Raw genomic sequence first — 19,190 nt, 5'->3', positions numbered from 1 at the left:
CATCAGTGGCTCTTATGATGCATCTAATTAAGCCACTTTTTTGTTCGAAGCAGAAGAAAATTGGGCTTTCCCAAAGAAAAGCAGCTTGCTCACAAAGTTGCTAACAGATTGCTTCTTAATTGAACTTGGGAGGTGAATTATATGGTGAATTAGAAAAAAGAACAACTCTGAATTTAGTGAATTGTTCCATAAAGGAAACTGTGGGATTGAATTGCAAATGCTGGATAGAAACATTTCAGCCTGGCCCCCAGGCATCACGGGCTGCTGACCTCCGCTGTGTTCCAGCCAGAGCGTGAACAGGCCCCGGGCTCTCTTTCAAGGCCTGGAGGGCATTCTTTCCCAGAGACCAGCTGTAAGCCTGGGTTTCTTATGCAAAGGAGACGTTTGAATAAACCCTTGTGACTAATGAAATCTACAAGATCTTTGCATATCCTCTGATTGAAGAGGTAATTAACCAAAGATCAAATATAAGGATATATATGCTTTATTTTTCCAAATATTTTTGTCTTGAAATCCCACCCAAGGAAAAACATATCCCCACATTCTGAGTCCTTCCCCCATTGCCCCCAAATCTTTGTCTGTGTCAGGCTGTATTTCTCTGTTCCTTGTTCTGTGTGCCTAGTACTGCAGTTTCAGCCACAGCCACACCTGTTTTCAGTGAAACAGAGAAACACTTTCCACGAGTGTAGATGTGAGAAATGACTTTTCTTAGCATTTGGTGTTTGTCTCCAGCCTCACATCTTCCATTCCTGGTGAGCTTGGAAGGAGCGAGGTTGGTTGTAAGAAAATAATCCTGGGAAGGGGCTTCCTCTGACAGGATTCTCTGAGTATTGAATCTCAACCTTGGCTGCATTTTAGAATCACCTGGGAGCTTTTAAAAATCCCAAGGCCCAGGCCGTGCCCCAGAGCAGTTAAACAAGAACCTCTGGGGGACCCAGGCATCAGTATTTTTCTGAAAAGCTTCCCGGGTGATCCCAAAGTGCAGCCAAGGCTGAGAACCATTGCTGCAAGAATATCTGCGTTCTCCCTCCAAAACTGATAAAGACAAATTTTTCCATCAGTTCCTCTGAGTTAAAAAGTATTGAATTCTCTTTTCGAGTAACTGTCTGTCCATCCATTTATGCATCACATATTTCATTGAGTGCCTGCTCTGTGCCAGGCACAGTGTTGGTTGTTTGTTTTAGGACAAAACAAAGTCAATTTCTTCAAAATGCTAAAAATTAGAAACCAGACGGGGGGGGGGGGGGGCGGGGAGGGGGTAGCGGTGGTCAGGGGCAGCTGAGTAAATAGGAAATCACAATACCTTGTGATGAGGGATGTAAATCCAGGGGGTTATAGGGCACAGAGGTGCTCCTCTAACCTGCAAGGATCAACAGGGCAGCTTCCCAGAGGAAGTGGCATCTAGGCTGACACTTGAAGGACCATTAGATGTTGGCCAGGTGAAGAGGTGGGTATGGCCAAAGGCAGGTGCATCACTAAGAGAGAAGTGGAAGTCCACGTGCTATAAGTAGCTTAGGGTGGCTAGGCAGAGAATGGGAGTGGGAAAGTAGCAGGAAGCCCCGAAGCACAGGTGAAGGAGGCCAGGGGGCCCAGATCACAGGGCTATGTTAGGAGTTGGAACTCATCCTAAGAGCAGTAGGGAGCCTTGCAAGGGTTTTCATTAGGAGAGTGGCCAAACCACATTAACTCCAAGTAGATTCCAGGCTCAGCTGTGCTAGAACGTGAGATCTGAGCTTCTGAGAAAGCCCTTCTAAGAAAAGACAGGGCCTTCCGCCTCTTGCAGGTAAGGATGGCAGATGTTGGATCTGTGCCCATGGCCTCAACCTCATCACTGACTTTGGATGTTCCCCCCACAGACCTGGAAAATGCCGGGGGTCCCTGGGGAGTAACCAGGCACCCCTTGTTCTCCTTGTTCTTTCTGGGGGTGAGGCTGAGGGGAAGGAGTACAGGTTTGGGGATCAGATAGGACCCACCTCCAGTTGTCACCACTACTACTAATCTCTGTTCTCTCAAGACAGGCAGATCCCTTCGCCTTGTTTCTTCATCTATAAAATGCGGATATTTATGGCCCTTTTGTAGTTGGTTTTTATGAGGCCAGAATTATACAATTCAGGGCCAGGAAAGCATTTGGCATTGTTCTTAGTGCATGGTCAGCACCATAATTGACACTTAGTGAGCACGGATTCTTTCCCGCACTGGGGCTCCCCCCAACTCCAGAGCTTTATCACCCTAAGCACCAGGAGGTGAAGGGAATCAGAAGTTATCGACCCATCCACTCCTCTGCCTGCCTCTACCAACCCCCACCCCCACCCCTACCCCCCTTAGCTCTCAACCACAGCCTCCAGCTAACCTGAACCAGTCTTTGCCCAGGTATCATTACAGGTCTGTTTCTCATGTTTCCCACCCCTTGTGCAGGAGCCAAGCAGGTCTAACTTACCAACCCTCCAGGCCGAGTGCTATATGGAATCTTCTTCAAATCCAAGCTCCTATGTCTCCCTCCTATCCACTACTGATAACTGGCTCATATTCAGAGCTGCAGTTACAAAACTCTTTCATGTCCGCTGGGTCCCATCGAGGTCTCTCAGCATCAATGCCCCAATGCTGAAAATGGCCTGCAAGGCCTCACATGAGCTGACTCTCCAGACCCTCCCTTGCCCGCTGACCTCATTGCCTACTACTCTCTCCCTCGCTCATTCCAGTCCAGTCATATCCTCTTCCCTCCTGCCAAGTACACTCCCACCCCAGGGCCTTTGCACCTGCTATTCCCTCTCTTTGGAATGCTTTCATTTAGCTGCAGACTCTTGCCCTCACTTTCTTTGGGCTTTTGCTTTTTCTACCTCACTGAAATCACACACCCTCATGCCTCGCATCCACTGTTTCTCTCACCTTCATTTATTTTCTTCATAGTGCTTGTTAACAACCGACTTAGATACTTACTTGTCTGTTTGTTTATTGTTTTCTCTCCTGCCCTCCATCAGAATATAATTTCCATGAGGTCAGGGTAGACTTTGTTCAGTGTCATATCCTGCACAGCAGAAACAGCATCTGGCATGTTGCAGGTGCTGGGTAAATATTTGTTGAATGAGTGAGTTCCTGAACAAACTCATTACCTCATTTGGTCCTCACAACAGCCCATTTGACAGATGGAAAATACTAATGCCCAGGGTCTTAACCACAGTTACACGGCGGAGGAAAGACTAAGCTAGTCCCAGAGCCTCGGCCTCGGGCTCTCCTCCACTCCACACATGGCACATTCCTCTGCTGGCCAGTGACTTTCATACCATCAGGATTTCCCCCAACCTTTAGCCCGAGAGGAAATGATATCGCAACTGGAAGAATACCCAGAGGGCTGGGAGCTGGCAGCGAAGGCCCCGGCAGCTGCAGGGAGTGTGTGAGTGGATTCTGAGTTGGCCAGAAAGGCATCGGAACGAGCAGGATGAAGGCATACAAGAATGTCAGCATGCAGCCTGGTCTCCCGCCAATGTCAGTCACAAGAGAGGAAGAGGTCGTCTGCACATCGAGAGTTGGGATGTGGGACCGCAGGGCTGTCTTCAGGGGTTGTCTGGGGCCAGACCATGGGCTTCCGTGTTTGGGACCCTTTCTAGCTGTGGGACATGGGACAGATCATCAGGCTGTGACCAGGGGGCTGTCCTGAGCCCTCAGCTTCCCTGATGGGATCGACAACCCTGGGATAATTATTTTGTGTCCCAGTTTCCTCCTCTGTAAAATGGGATGCCACTCTGTCTGCCACTGAGTCTTGTACTCAAGAGTCAAAGGGGCTGTGGGGAAACTGCTTTGGAAGTTGCAAATTTCTAAACGAAGGTAAGAAATAATTTTGAATTAGTAAATACTATTGTCCTATAATGGGTTTGGTGTGGATTCATGTGTATGATCGTCTCTCATGGACCCAGGTTTTGTCCTCAAATCTGCTTTCTGGTGTCACTACCCATTCAGTTTTTCCAGCCTCAACTATAGGAGTCCTGGGTGGCCCCCCTCAGCCCCACCAGCCTCTCTCATTGCTCTGCCTCCAACTCCACCTGTAATATGACAGGTCCCCAACATCTCCTTTGCACTGTCCAGCCCATCCACTGCTGTCTTGCCTCTGGACCTTCACAAGGCTCCTTACTGGTCACCGGCTTTCTCTTTTGCCCATTAGAGAGACTTTGGTAAAACAGATAATAGCACCCCGCTCTGTCCCTCTCCTGCTTTCAACCCTGCCCCCCTCAGCCACCATGTTGGCGCCTCCATAGGCCAAGTCTATTCCTGATCCGGGTTCTTTTGCCACCCTGCCTTCTGCTGGGGTCGCACTGACCTGTGTCTCAGAGTGTCACCTTTCTAGAAGGGCCTTTTCCCACCACCTTCTAAGCAGCTGCTCCAATCATGCTTCACCACATACTGAATTGGATCTCCAGAGCATTTTCTGAACCTGCAAGGGTCTTATTTATTTTCTTACTGTTTATTGCCCACGCATTTAGAATGTACACACCTGCCTGTCTTGTTCATTGCTGGATCCCCAGTGACTTGCAGTGGGTCTAATAAGAATGGGTGATTGACCGTGTTCCTGGTGGGGAGGGATGAGAGCCGGCTTATGGATCATGGCTACTGGCAAGCATCGCTGTCCTGGCCTGAGGCGGTGTCCGCAGAGTCTGATTTACAAAGTAAACAGAGCAGTTTCTGAAAGGAGACTCACCCCGAAGAAGAACCAGAATGCCTGTTTCAGCCAAGGCAGCACAGATGACGTCCTGTGGGTTCCACAGCAGGGGGGCTCCGGGAGCCTGTTCTGTTTGTGTTCGGGCTTTCTCGTGGAGGTGGGGGTGAGGGAGCTGACTTTGGGATTTGCCTATTCGCATATTTGACTTCAAGTGCCCTTGAGCTGATCAAGGAGAGTTTATAATTTGTGAATTTTGTGTGTGGTTATTAAAAATTAGCAGGGTTGGTTTTTGCTTTTGCCTTAGTATCTAGAACAGGTCCTGGCGCACGGTAGGTGCTCAGTAGACCCTTGTGGAACAAATCTTTACCATTCAGCTGCTGATTCTGATCATCCCCCCGGTGACCAGGTATCTCCCTCCTCTCTTGGTGCTGGTGCAAAGAAGGCTGATGTGTCCTCATGGATTTTCTTCTTTCCTCCAGGTGGACTTGAAGACCAGTCATTCGAGAGCTGGCCGAATGCTACAGCCGCGAATGCCAGCAGGGAGGACGCTAGAAAGGGTAAAGCGAGGCCCAACAGGCCTTTGGGTACTTAAAAAAAAAACAGCTGTGGTAAATTTCACATAAAACTTACCATTTTAACATGTATGATTGAGTAGCATTACATGCATTCACAGTGCTGTGCAGCCATCACCATTGTCTAGATCCATGTTGTTTTCATACCTGAAAAGCCAACTCCATACCCACTAAGCAATTGCTCCCCATGTTCCCTCTCCACAACCCTGGCTTTGGGAACCTCTTATATACCTTTTATCTTAGTGGACTAAGAAGTCCCGAAGTCTGTGGGCATGAGGGAGCGTGTCCTTTTGTTGAGTGGGGTGGGCTGGCTGCCAGAGAAAGGGATAGAGTGTGGCATTTGGTTGCTCAGAGACTGTATGGTCTTTAGTTAAACTCTGCAATCTGTACTTGACCTTTCTCTCTAGAACTTGGCTTGTGAGTTGAAGCCCCTGGGGGCTGAAAGGAGGGATGATGAAGTTTGGGGTCTGACAGAACAAGTGGGCATGGGAGACAAGGAAGGAAAATAAAGCTGGGTTAGGGGCTGGGGAGGGGAGGGTGTTGACTAGAGAAGCCTGGGCTGTTAGGGGAGGCAGCAGGTGAGGTTGTAGCTGTCTGTGGGCAAGGCCGCCTATCAGCAGGTACCAGCCTGGAAGGACCACCACTTCCTGTCTGCATTATGCTCAGGCCTACGAATGCTCCCCAAGTTGTGAGATTCTAGCCTGGAGGTTATGGGAAGGTGTCTCGCTTTTGGAGAACTTTTCCTGCTTAGCAACCTGCTTTCTATGGGAATCAGGGCTCACTGCCAGCGATGGCATTTGTTCTACATAAAATTAACACAGAGCAAAGGGAATAATTTTAAAGTGCCAGAATCCTAAGTTTGGGGGATGACTATGTAGAGATGAAGTACAAATTATTATTTGCCTTATTTTATGTTTTTGCTTTAATGTTATTTTATATTTCACAGATACACATGCTTATTCATAATTTTACACAAATGCATACATATAAGTCACACAAATGTGTAAATGTGATGATGTAATTACATACTTTTTAAGTGTTTTCTCCTTTTTTTCTTTTCCCTTTAATTTGGCTACCTCCTTCTCTTCTTTTTTCCTACCCTTTTCTAGGTAATGCATGCAAATGACTTTGTATGCACTCTTCCATGTTTTTTCTCCATGCATATATATGTGCATATATTTATGTACAGATTTATACATATACACATGCAAACATATATATAGCTATACGCTTTGTCATTTTTTTAAAAATGGGATCACATTTGATACATGTTTTTTATGTATTGTGCTTTTCTCATTCATCAATATCTTATGGGAAACCCCTCTAAGACACTTGTTACAACTTCAATTTATTCTTCTGAATAGTTGCAAAATATTACTGGTCTGAGTAGACCATCATTTATTCAATCCTTTCTTTATCAATTAATATTCACTTCAGGTTTTTGCCATCATGAACAATGTAGCTAGAATGCGTTTCAAAGGTGTAACCATTCACATTTCCATAGCAACTTAAAGCTGGGTCCCTTTCCCCATATCCTTTCTAACTCTAGGTATTATCGTTATTTTCAGTAATGTAAATGGAAGCTTATTATTACTTATTTGTATTTCTCTGACTGCCCGTGACTTTGAGTGTCTTTTTCAACCTTTGCCAGTGATTTGGGTGTGCACTTCTGTGGCTCACCTTTTCCGATCCTTTGCCCATTTTTTTACTCGGTTTCTGATGTCAGTCTTGTCAGTGTGACCTCTTTCAGAGGCAGGCAGATGCTTTAGCTCCCACTCCCCGCCACCACCATTTGACATTGTGCACTTGTTTCTCAGTCACACAGTTTGTTTCTGGAACCATGTGCAAGGCCCCCTTTAACGTCTATATTTAACTGCTTTGCTTACTCAAAGGTATTTTGACTTATGCATGTTCAGGCTCCAAGACCTCTGACAAACTCAGTGGCACTTCATTTTGGCCGTGGATGGCCAGCACTTAGTGGTGACGGTGGAGCCTGGGGTGTGGGAATGAAAACAGGGGTTTGCCATCACATGCAGCGATACAGATGCCAAACCTAATGTTTCCTGCCTGATTTAAGGGATTTACTGTCGCACAGAAACTACCCTCAAACGTAGTGACTTCTGTCAGTGATTTTGTTATCTTCCATGGTTCTGTGGGTTGACTGGGCTCAGTGGTGTGGTTCTTCGGCTGACGATGGCTGAGGTCACTCACTTGACTACATTCGGCTGGACTAGAAGCTGGGCTGGGCTGGGCTGGGCTGGGCTGGGGGGCCAAAAGAAGCTTTAGTCACAGCCTTGGTGCTGGTACCTCCCCACATGACTCCTCTCTCCGCGTGGGCTTTCACCACTTAGTTGTCTAGCCGGAGACATAGCACAGCAGCTGGCTTCTTAGAGGGAGGAAGCAGAAGCCATTAGTTGACTTAAAACTCCCTGAATGCTACTTCAGTCACATTCTATTGGTCACAACAAGCTAAAGTCCAGCCCAGGTTCAAGGAGAAGAAAATAGATTCCATCCCTAATGTGATAAGTGGCAGGAGCTCACAGGGATGGGAGAACTTGCTGGGGGCTGTATTTGGAGACCATCTGCCACCTTTCCTCATTGCTTCTCACCTGCTCACCAGCAATAGACATTGTCAGGGTTTTTTTGTTTTTGTTTTTGTTTTAATCATTTTATTTTATTTTATTTTTTTAAATTTATTGCTTAAAGTATTACAAAGAGGGTTTTTAATATTTACTAGTTTACTGGGTGTAAAATGACCCAACCAAATAAACTGGGATAGTCAGACACACTTGGGTTTGCATCCCAGCTCAGCCTCTTAGTAGCTATGACCTTGGATAAGTTATCTAACTCCTCATAAGAGATTTAGAGAGAATTAGAAATAATGTTTATCCAAAGTGCAGAGCCAGGTGTCTGTTGTGTAAAAGGTACTCCACGAACGTACCTCCTCCACTTCTTCTTCTCTACCTTCACCTCCAAGAATTATATTATCCAGCATTGGAAGTGCATTGTCCACCTCTGGACTGGAATCCCACAGCTGTTCAACAGCTGCAGAGAAACACAATTAAGAGGGACAGGAAGGAATAAGGCTGCTGCAGCCCATTAAAATTCTGTCTCCGGAGGGGTTGTGCACAATACCACACCGCAACAAGAGACCTTCTTGGGTTTTTTAAGGAGGATGATGACAGCATTCCCTCATCTACCAGGCCCCAAACTCCTAAAGCTGGCTAAATCCATAGTCTGCAGCTCCTCAGATGACCCTGGTTTGTTTGAAAAGGATAATGCCAAAGCCAGGCCGATCCTCCACTCTGTATGACAGCCTCGGAGGAGCAGGTCTTTCAGCATCCAGGGCAATCCTGAGGGGAAAGCAGACCCCAAAGGGGAGGTGAGGGCAGGCTGTGCTAGCCTGTCCTTTCAGCCTTCTCATCCAATCGTCCCCCCGGACACTGCCAGGCTCTGGCTTGGATGCTTCCTCTTTTGTTGGAATTAAAGATAAGGCGAGTTGTGTCAATCTCAGCTTCTCCTTTAATCACAACCTCCCCCTACTCCCAGAAAAAGAGACCGCCCAGGCAGGAGAAAGGATCTGAGAGAAGCCTTGGGCCTGCTGGCTTCGGTGGCCGGGTTATTTCCTGGCTTTATGTGTCTCCCCTCAGCCCTGACGGTGGGATTTGTGCTCCCAGCTCTGGGGAGGGCTAGGGGCTGGGAGAACTGCTCACTGAGCATCCGGCAGACCGGTCTGGTCTCGGGAGCCTCCCTCCCTGGAAATGGGAGCTCAGCCTGCATTTCGGGGCTGTTACTGGGATTAATGAAATGGGGTGGGCATGTAACTGCTCCATGAACGAAGCTATGATTGTGCTGGAGCCTGATTTCCAAAACCATATTCGTAATAGAGAATGGACCTGTCCCTTCCAGGAACAGTCCCTAGGGGCTTTGTGCCCAAGCAAATAACGAAACCTGGTTGCACCGGAAAATAGGGACTCCCACCAACTTGGGCGCAAAGCACCACTCAGTGCTAAACCTCTGAAAGTCACTTACATCAGCGTATCTGGCTGTAACCGCTGAGCCCCACCTTAGGCATTTTTTCTAGCTTCTCCCCAAATGCAGACCTTGATAGTCATCACTGCAGCTCACCTTGAGTCCCCACCATGGCGGGCATTTGACATTTATTACCTGGTTCAGTGCCCACACCGCCATCATGCAGCAGGAAGGAAGGCTCAGGGGAGGGCGGCTTATCCAAGGCCACACAGGGAGCAAATGGCAGTGTCTACCCTGCACCTAAGTCCTCTGACCCCACACTCCTTGCTCTTAACCTTTGGGCTTTATCGCTGATTCTCAAACTAACCTGCACCTGCGAATCCCCTGGAGAGCTTCAAAAACTACAGATGCCTTGACTCCACTGTAGGCCCATTGAGTCACCGCCTCAGGGCAGGGGGGCAGACACCAGAATTTATTTTTTATTTTTATTGATTTCAGAGAGGAAAGGAGAGGGAGAGAGAGATAGAAACATAAATGATGAGAGAGAATTATCACTCAGCTGCCTCCTGCACACCCCCTATTGGCGATCAAGCCCGCAACCTGGGCATGTGCCCTGACCAGGAATCAAACCCTGAACTCCTGGGTCAGCACTCAACCACTGAGCCACACAAGCCAGGCCAGAATTCTTTTAAAGTTCCCCAGTTGATTCAATGGGCATCTAGGTTTGAGAACCACTTATGCAGTGAGGAGCTGCTCTTTAGTCGCTCAGGATCGCCACAGCTCTGGCCAGGTGCACATTTGCCCGTCATCTGTGGGCTGAGGGTTATGCAGATGGCTGGACCATCCGGGTGTTTACTTCTAGTGTGGGAGTCATCAGTTGACTAATTGAAAATTCACAGTTCCTCGCTTGAGAAGGCTGGGTCAGGCCTGGTTCTGTTTATGACACGGCTGTGCCTTCCGCTGAAGATGGAACATTGAATAGTTACGGCCGCTCTGCTTCTTCAGCGAGGACAGGGTCCACTCCCAGGGCCAGAGGATCTAAATGGACTTTATCCCCCAGCCCACCCCGCCCCCAGCGTGTTAAATCCTCTCAGACCCCCTGAGCTCCTTTTTAAATGCAGGACTCTTGGCCATAATACATAATTACATCCTTCTATTTGCACTCCGGTTCCAGATAGTAGTAATCCAAGAAAATCCAATAATGACAGTTGCATTAAGATCCTTCTTCCAGGCTAAGCGGGACATCTGTTTAGACATATTTTTAATCGGCAAATGCTTCCTGTGTTGAGTCCTTGGCAAATTAAATTTCTCACCGGACCGAGGGGGAAGCTGTCATTCAATAACCCATCTCTGGAAATTACAGCCTGGTTTCTTTCCAGGTGCACTTAAGACTTTCCCATGCTGACTCGGCCGCATACCGGGCCTGACAGTACTGGGCCACATGCACGTATAACACAGTTGTCTGAGAAACATGCTCTTAGTGTTAGTGCCTCCAAGAGAGAAGTATTCTTGTCCATTCTCCAAAGGCGAGTTGGAGGCAGAGGAAAATTAAGAGACTTGTTGAAAACCATATGGGAAATGAATAACAAACTTCCACTTGCTACATCGCTGCCTGTGATGACTTAAGACGTGATGATTCTCAGTATTTGAACATTAAGGGTTTCGGGGCTGCCAATATTTTGAAGAGGTTACCACCACAGAATTGTTTGGACTGTGGGGCTGTTTATTTTTAGCATAACTCATCCATTCTTTAATTAATTCATTCAAAATATGAAAACCCTGATTGCTTACCACCAACCAGGCAATGTGCTGGGTGTGAACAGAGTGTGAACAAGCCAGTGTCAGTTCCTCGCCCTCCCCCCCCCCCCCCGGGGACCTTCCAGTCTCCTGGGGCAACTCATATTTGAAATCTGGGCGCAATTTGTAGTCTAGGACTGAGATAGCGAGTTAGAATATATGTAGAGGCCAAGCAGGTAATGTCAGTGGGTGAAGCTGGCTGGCTGGGACAGGGGGAAGTGGGAGAGAAATGCCGGAAACTGACTATGGGAGGAGGTGCTACTTAACTCCAGTGGGTTGTAAATGACAGAAGATTAGCTCACTGTTGCCAGGTCTTGCCGTTTTTTAAAGAAAAACTAGAAAATCTGCATTTTTATGTGAAATCTTTTGATTTTTAAAAATTGGCTACTAAAGTAAGATTAAAAAAAAAATACACAGTGTGGGCCAAAAGTGTTTAGGCCAAACAAAACACATCTGTGGGTTGGGTTTATCCCAAGAGCTGCAAGTGCACAACTTCTGATCTAGAAATTCTAGCGGTGAAACAATTATTTTCAGGTTAAAAAATGTATTACGTGCCAACTTTTTGGTTCTGGTGATATGACCCGTTGAACAAGTGGGGACCTCTTATACAAACAGAGAACTGCTGAAAAAACATGTAACCTCTTCTCCACCCCAAATTAAAAATACAGAGTTAAGCTCAAAGGAAGGAACGGGAAATTGCCCTGATCAGAAGAGAAGGGGAAACATAAACACATGGAACTAACCTTCAGATGGAGGCAAGACTGCAGAGGACATTGAAACTGACAGGAATGGCAAGAAATCTTGCTATCTTTCCTAGGCTCCAAATGGGGAAAAAATATCTCCTATGAGAAACTGAATCCCAAAGCCTGTTCCTCGTATAGGTATAAGTTCTCAAATTATATTTCCTATATACTAGTATGGAAACCCTAAACTTAGACATTAACATAATAATGGATCAAGAATCCACAGCATTCCAAGAACCCTGAAAAAATGAAAAACAGGGTCACACTCACGATGAGGCCATAGAGGACTCCTGTGGAAAGGAATCATCTCACCTAAAAAAAACCTTTAAATAAAAACATGAGAAACATAAAAAATGTATTAATCTGTGAAGAAGAATCAGCAGAGACAATAAGTTGGAGAATTAATACCCCAAGTATAGAAATAATAGAGAAATCTGTATGACATTAAATCAATATACATAAACTAACTGAAGAGCCAGTGGAAGAATCTGAACCCTAGTGGGGAAAAACAAAACAAAAGAACAGGCAAATTTAGAAGCCTCTAAATAGGGCTCTAGAAATGACAACTATGTTTATTGAAACTGGAATAGGATAAATGTTATATTGAACACCATTGAAGAGAGAATTAGTGAAGTAGAAAGTAGATCTAAGGTGAACATGGAAATTTTACCATGGAGATCAGGAGACAGAAAATGTGAAAAAAGGCATAGCAACATGGAGGATAAAATGGGACCGTTTAATGTGTAAAGATGCCAATTCTCTCCAAATTGATCTATAGGTTTAATGTAATTCCTATCAAAATCCCAGCATGGTTTTATTGTTGGTATAGAGAAGCTTATTCTAAAATTTACAGGGAAAGACACATAAAAATTTATATGAAAACATAGCTAAAACAATCATGGAAAAGAAGTCTAAAGTAGGAGTACTCACTCTATCTGATATTAAATACCTCACTGTATAACTGCAGTAATCAGGACAGTGTCATGTTAGCAGAGGGATGAACACATAGATCAATGGCACAGAATAGAGGACCCAGAAATAAACCCAATTGCTACTAGTATATGACTCAGCAATTCCATTCTTGGGTATTTATCTCAGAGAAATAAAAACTATCTTCACACAAACTGTTGTGCTTGCATGTTCATAAGAACTTTATTTGTAATAGCAGGAAACAGCCCAGAAGTCCTTCAAGAGGTGAACAGTTAAACAAACGGTAGTACATACATATCGGGGAATACTCATTAGCATCCAAAAGAAACTATTGGCACATGCAACAACTTGGATGAATCTCCGGGTATTGCACTGAGTAAAGAAAGCCAATTCCCAAAGGTCATATACTGCAAGATTTCGTTTTTATAATAGTGTTCAGATGACAAACATTTTCGAAATGGAGACCAGATTAGTGGTTGGGAGTTTAGGGATGGGTTGTGGGGGAGGGGAGTGAGGAGGTGGATGTGATTATGGCAACATGAAGGATCCTGGATCCTTATGATGGAGCTGTTCAGTATCTAGAATGTGGTGGTGGATACAGAAACTTATACATGAGATAAAACTGCATCAAACCTTACCCCCCCTCACTCCCTCCCTCCCCCCCCCCCAACAACACACGAGTATACATAGTGGTGCTGGGGAAACCTGAGTGAGACCAGTTGATTGTGTTAATGCCCATAATCCAGTTGTCATTGTACTATAGTTTTGTAAAATGTTTCTATTGGGGAACACAGTAAAGTGTACACAAAATGTCTCTCTATTATTTCTTGCAACTGCATGTGAATCTACAATTATCTCAATAAGAATTTCAATTTATAAAAACCATGTCATATACAGTGAAAAAACTAAACTTCAGCATTATGACTCAGTTTGTTCCCTCAAATATGGGTGGCTTTGAGAAGGGAGCATGCCCCCAACTTGGCTCCAACCCAAAGAGTTGTGAGAGGTTTGTGCCCACATAATTCTGTGGTCCATAGGCTGCCCTCAAGCCCCATATGGTCTCATTCAAGGCCTCCAGCAAGCCAGACTCACTCTAGTCATAGGTCTGGTACACTTACCACACTCATTGTTGCCCTGTCTGGAAAATTACCGTCCACGGGTTCAAAACCCAGACCAGATCAAATGCTCCCTTTAGTACACACATTTGGTGGATTCACGGATAATATATCTTAACCATAATGAATTAAAAGCAAAGTAAAAGGCAGTGTGACTCTCTTGCAGATGGCGAGGAGAACGCCATGTTTCCACAGAGCCCTGGGACCTCGAGTGCCAGAGCTGAGACCTTCTCTTCCCGGGTCCGAAGAGCCACAACCTCAAGGACGGAGAGAATATGGCCCGGGGGGGTCATCCCCTACGTCATTGGAGGAAACTTCACAGGTCAGTAGCCCAGATGAGGCCTCCTTTGGGGCTTGGTGTTCAGTCTCCCTGGGTTGACATAGTCCTCCCAGGAAGGACTAGGTGGGACTGAGCAGCTGTGGGGTCACAGCAGTCCTACCTGCTAACTCTCCCTCATGCAAACAGGGTTTTGTGCACTAGGCACAGGGAAACTGCAGTCTCTGTTGGGGTGACATCCTCAAAGATGGCTCCCTGGTCTTCGAGGCTTCATGTAGGGGTGACATATGATCCTGGTCTTGAAGGCTAGACAGGGTTTGCAGGCAGAAGGAAGAGTGTGAGCAGCTACACATGATGGCTCTCCTGTCCTCTGCCTGAGCATCCTGGACCACCCCCACCCCAGAAATATTCCAGACGGTAACTAGAGGGACCAGTAGACATGGTTAGTCCACCTGGGTCCAATCCTGGCTGCAGCACTTACCAGCCGTATGCCCTGAGGCCCGTTACTTAGTTAACCTCTCCTGCCTCAGTTCCCTCTTCTGTAAATGGGATGATATTCTCCACTCTGTAGGGTTGTTTTGAGAATTAAATGAGTTAATTGAGATAAAGCACTTAGAATAGTGCCGAACCTGTAGTAACTAGTAATTATTTGTTATTGGTATTATTATCTTAAAATCTGTAAGTCATTCAGTGGCTTCCCATCACCACTGATGCAACAGAAAGTCCTGACCATGACCGCCTGGCAGCCCTTGCCCCTCTCCCAGCTAGTGTTTTACCTTCTCTCCTCCTCTTTCCTTAGTTGCTGTGCACTAGCCTCACCGATAGTCTTTCTTTTCCAGAACATTCCCACCACATTGCCAACTTAGCACACTTGCACTTGTCCCTCTGTCTGCCTGGAGTGTAGTTTCCCCCATCTTCTCCTGGCGGGCTTCTTCTGATCATTGGCGTCTCTGATCAATGACATGTCCACAAAGGCCTTCTTTGACTCCCCAACCAGATACTCTCTCCCAGCACCTGCTTTATATAGTCTTTCTAATATTTGGTGTCTTAACTGTGTTCTTTCAGACCTGGTGTGCTTTTCTGATCAAGGATTTATATAACCTTCATCAAAATAAACTAATTTTATGTAGAGAACTTCCTTTACACAGAAATTTTTATTATCCTGTAATTAGTGGGATCGCTATTTCTGTGAGTAATTGAGCTATGAACAATTTGAACCCAAAGTATAAAGATGTAAAAAAAAAAAAAAAGGACAGCTAAGCAACTCTTTGTTCTATATGCATGTTTCTAGGGACAATAGGACACCACGCCCATGTCTTTTAGACTTGGGACCTGCTGTTGGTTGGCTGGCTGGTTTTTTTTGCAACAAGGTCCCCCTAGAATTCAGATCCTCTGTACTTACCGAACTATTCGTGTAGCCCCTCATTGCTTCTAGAAAAATAAAAATAGTCTTCTTCATCTCTGATTGATAGATTTTGAAAACAATAATTATTCCCTATTTATAACTAGCAGCTTGGAGTTAACAACTACTTTATTCTTACTCCCAGACAACTTACTTAACTGTTTTATTTCTCAATACATTTCTAATCAAGGAAATATGAACACAGGTTCAGAGAAAGCATGAAATTCACTTGTTTTTAAAGGCTTTTTAGAAAAATAGTTTCAAGGTTGCTCCAGAAAACACTGAACCCCATGCAAAGGTAGCAAGGATGCCCATGCAGATAGAATTTTTAGATCACAGGGGAATGCCCTCCTATGGTTATAAAATAAAATGAGGGTGTGGAATGTTGTGCTGGTGAGCTACTTCAGAAGCCTAAAGTTTCCAAATTGGGTAACCTGTGTAAGATACTTTTTTGTAAGTTTAGAAAAGTACTTTCAACACGAAAAGCTGGGAAGCCTAGATAGCTTGAAAATCCATTTTTCCCCTCTTCCATTTCACAAACTCCTACTCTCTATGTTTCGGTAATTCAGGAAAATTGTATTTATTCTTAGCAAGGTAAACCCTGATTCCTAGTACATTTCTACTCTGAGTCACCCGAACAAGGTTTTTTTTTGTTTTTGTTTTTATCATTGGCATAAGCTGTGTTGTCAGCCAGCATGCATTAACCCCTGGAATGCCGGGGAGCGCAATCTCACTCCTCCTGTCTTTTGCCAAAAGTGCTGGGAGCGCTATCAAAGTTTCAAAATGGTGTCCAGTTCTAAGTCTGCTTTTATTAGTGATGATGATATTGCTAAATATGTCAATGTAGTAAAGGTTTCCTTGAGTTTTTGAATATGTAACTTAATTTCCTTGCGATTCATAATTTTTTTTTCCTAAACTGCTGTAAAATCAGCAAAAATGCCTTGGCAATTTTAGCATAGTTCCTAGGATATTGGTTGGCACTCAAAAGGTTAAAGCATCTGAGGGAAGACCCATGAGTGAAGTGACGGGCACTTGCCTTGTCATTTCAGGAAGCCAGAGGGCCATTTTTAAGCAGGCTATGAGACACTGGGAGAAGCACACCTGTGTGACCTTCGTAGAGAGGACGGACGAAGAAAGCTTTATTGTGTTCAGTTACAGAACCTGTGGGTGAGTAAACGAAAGCTTGGCCGCCTTGGTGGAATCAGGGGCAGACGAAGCTGATGGCTCACGAGTCTTGAATTTTCTCTATAAAACCAAGTATTTCCAAGGAGCTATAATATATAGGAGCCCAGGGTTTCTCTGAAACTCCCCTTGCCCTGAATGATCTCACAGTCCAACGAGAAAGCAGATGGGTCCAGAGAGAGACTCCAGAAAGACAAGGGGTCTGGATGCCCTGCCACGGGAGCAATTGAAGGAACTGGGGGTGTTTCATATGGAGAAGTGATTCTGAGCCAATTTGGCATCAGTGGCAGCACTGAGAATCTGATGGATGTAAATATGTGTAAAATTGCGCATGTAATTTCATGAGCTTATGGATTTCCTCAGGAAAACACAACAAATAACAAGATAACTGGATTATGCCTACATTTATTCATTATGCCAATAAATGTCAGTGTGATATACTAAGTTACTGACAGAAAAAGGTTCTCCTATTGGCTTTTAAAACTTAAACCTAACTACATGCTGTATATATGAGATAACTACTGAAGGAAATGACCCAGGAAGATTTAAAAATAAAAAGAAAGAAGGCATACAGGCAAATGCGAACAAAAAAAAAGCTGGGATCACAAGTTCTGTTATAGACAAAGCATTTTTTGTTTTGTTTTTAAAGTGTTAAAAAAAAAAAGGTGAGACTTTATAATGAGAAAGGGTACAAGCTCCGGTGAGAGTATAACTGTCATAAATCTTTATGTACCAAGTAGCATAGCATTAAGAGTCATAAAATAAGCCCCAGGGAACTCAAGGGGAGATTGACAGAAACACGACCAACAGGGGACTTTATTTCATTTCTGTCAATGCACATAGATCACTGTCAAGTTGACCAAAAAACAAGTAGAGATTTGTAGAGAACTAGAAAAATGTAATTAATGGAGTTATTTCTATGGGTATACTAGATTCTATAACCTGATCACACATCTTTTCTAAAGTGGCTATTGAGCTTTTGTTGACATTGTCCATCTATTAAGCATTAAGAATAGCTTGATGAATTCTAAAAGGAAGAAATCCCATTTATTCTCCAACTAGTAGCCTGGTGCATAAAAATTTGTGCACTTGGGAGTGGGGGGTCCCTCGGTTATTAAACATTTATCGGCACAACACTGACCACATTGATGGTGGTGGTGGTCTTGTCAGAATGTGTTATATTATGCAGATGAAAATCTATTTAAACAGACTTGAGGTAGATATTTTCAAAGATGGAAGAATTGTCCCTGTCAACTATGTTAGTTGATTCATATCTTCACTAATTGTCATCATTGCAAAGTTTTCAGTCCCCATATGGATTGCTGGATATAATAGGTCATGCGCTGTCCCTGTCCTTTGTAGCCTTTGTTACCTTAAGGACTCTAGTTTTCCATTTATATGTTTAAGTACCAACCTTACCGGCTTAAAAATGTAAGCTTTTAACACTGCTCTCTCTGTTCCGTATCCTTCCGATGAAAAGTGGAGTTGGGTTGCAGCACAGGAGAGAAATTCAGAAGGGGAATATTGAAGTAATGACTACAGTAGGAGAAGAGGGAACCTATTTCCCTGGCCACAGGCGCTGGCGACCTGGACCACAGGGCGGCAACTTCTCTGGGTGGCTGCAGCCTGGGACCTTGGGCGGGTGGCTTGTCCGTCTCCTGGGCTGCAGCCAGCCACAGGCGCTGGGGCCTGGACCAGAGGTAGACAGCTTCTTCTTCTGGTGGCTCCTTCTTCTTCTTCTGTGCTTCCAGGGAGGGCAATTAGTTATGTGTATATGTGTGTGCATGCAAACATAGGCATGTACACGTGTGTATGTGGAAATCTGCTGGGCAAGTCAAAACCATAGAAGAGTTGCCCCCATCTCTTGAATCTTCCAGAGATATCCCCCACTTTTTTATTCTATCACTACTGGAGAGTCAGTATTTGTAGCCAGCCAGCCAGCCAGTGACTCTCTCAGTGTCTATTTCTGACTTCTTCTTTCCCTATCTATCTTCCAACCCCTAATCATATTTCCACCTAGATGCATCATTTTTACTCCCAATATGCTGTATAGAGAAGGAGTCAGGATGCTATCTTCCCATGAATAGTTCTCAGTAAAAAACCAATTGCATTTTAGTTGGGCAATGCCCCTACCCACCCTTCAAATCCCTTCCTCCATGCATTCTGTTTCCCCTTTTGTTTGTTGGATTGTTGTGCTGCTCCTTTTTCTCACCCCACCACCCTTGGATTGTAATGTAAAATTCTTTTACCATGTCAAGAAATTATTAAAAATACAGGTACTTTGAAAAAAAAAATACAGGTACTTCTCCGAACACCGGCCGGGGTGGCAGGAGGGGCAGGGAAGAGGCAGCTGCTGGCGGCACCACTTCCCTGCCCCGCCCGGCTTCTCCGATCACTGATCACCGGTGGGGGGGGGGGGGCAGGGAAGAGGTGGCCACCGGCCCCCCGCCTCTTCCCTGCCCCACCCGGCTTCTCTGATCACCAGTCGGGGGGCAGGCAAAGGCGGCCCGGTTCTCCGATCATGGGTTGGGGGGCAGGGCAAAGGTGGC

At 45.2% G+C, this 19,190-nt stretch overlaps 1 protein-coding gene across 1 annotated transcript in view; it reads left to right on the top strand.

Annotated features, from left to right (window-relative positions):
- TLL2 (tolloid like 2) overlaps window positions 1–19,190 on the top strand; it is a gene marked incomplete at both ends in the record, with an annotated part of 96,356 nt that overhangs the window by 33,905 nt on the left and 43,261 nt on the right. Inside the window, 3 exons of the mRNA XM_081105235.1 lie at window positions 5,131–5,208; window positions 13,947–14,106; window positions 16,513–16,626. Coding sequence (XP_080961361.1) covers window positions 5,131–5,208; window positions 13,947–14,106; window positions 16,513–16,626 — 352 coding nt within the window. The remainder of the gene's footprint in view (window positions 1–5,130; window positions 5,209–13,946; window positions 14,107–16,512; window positions 16,627–19,190) is intronic.

The sequence above is a fragment of the Myotis nattereri genome, assembly GCF_964212035.1.
Source record: "Myotis nattereri genome assembly, chromosome: 13".
NCBI lineage: Eukaryota > Metazoa > Chordata > Mammalia > Chiroptera > Vespertilionidae > Myotis > Myotis nattereri.
The sequence above is the reverse complement of the archived record's forward strand: the minus strand, read 5'-3'. Positions and strand labels throughout refer to the sequence as shown.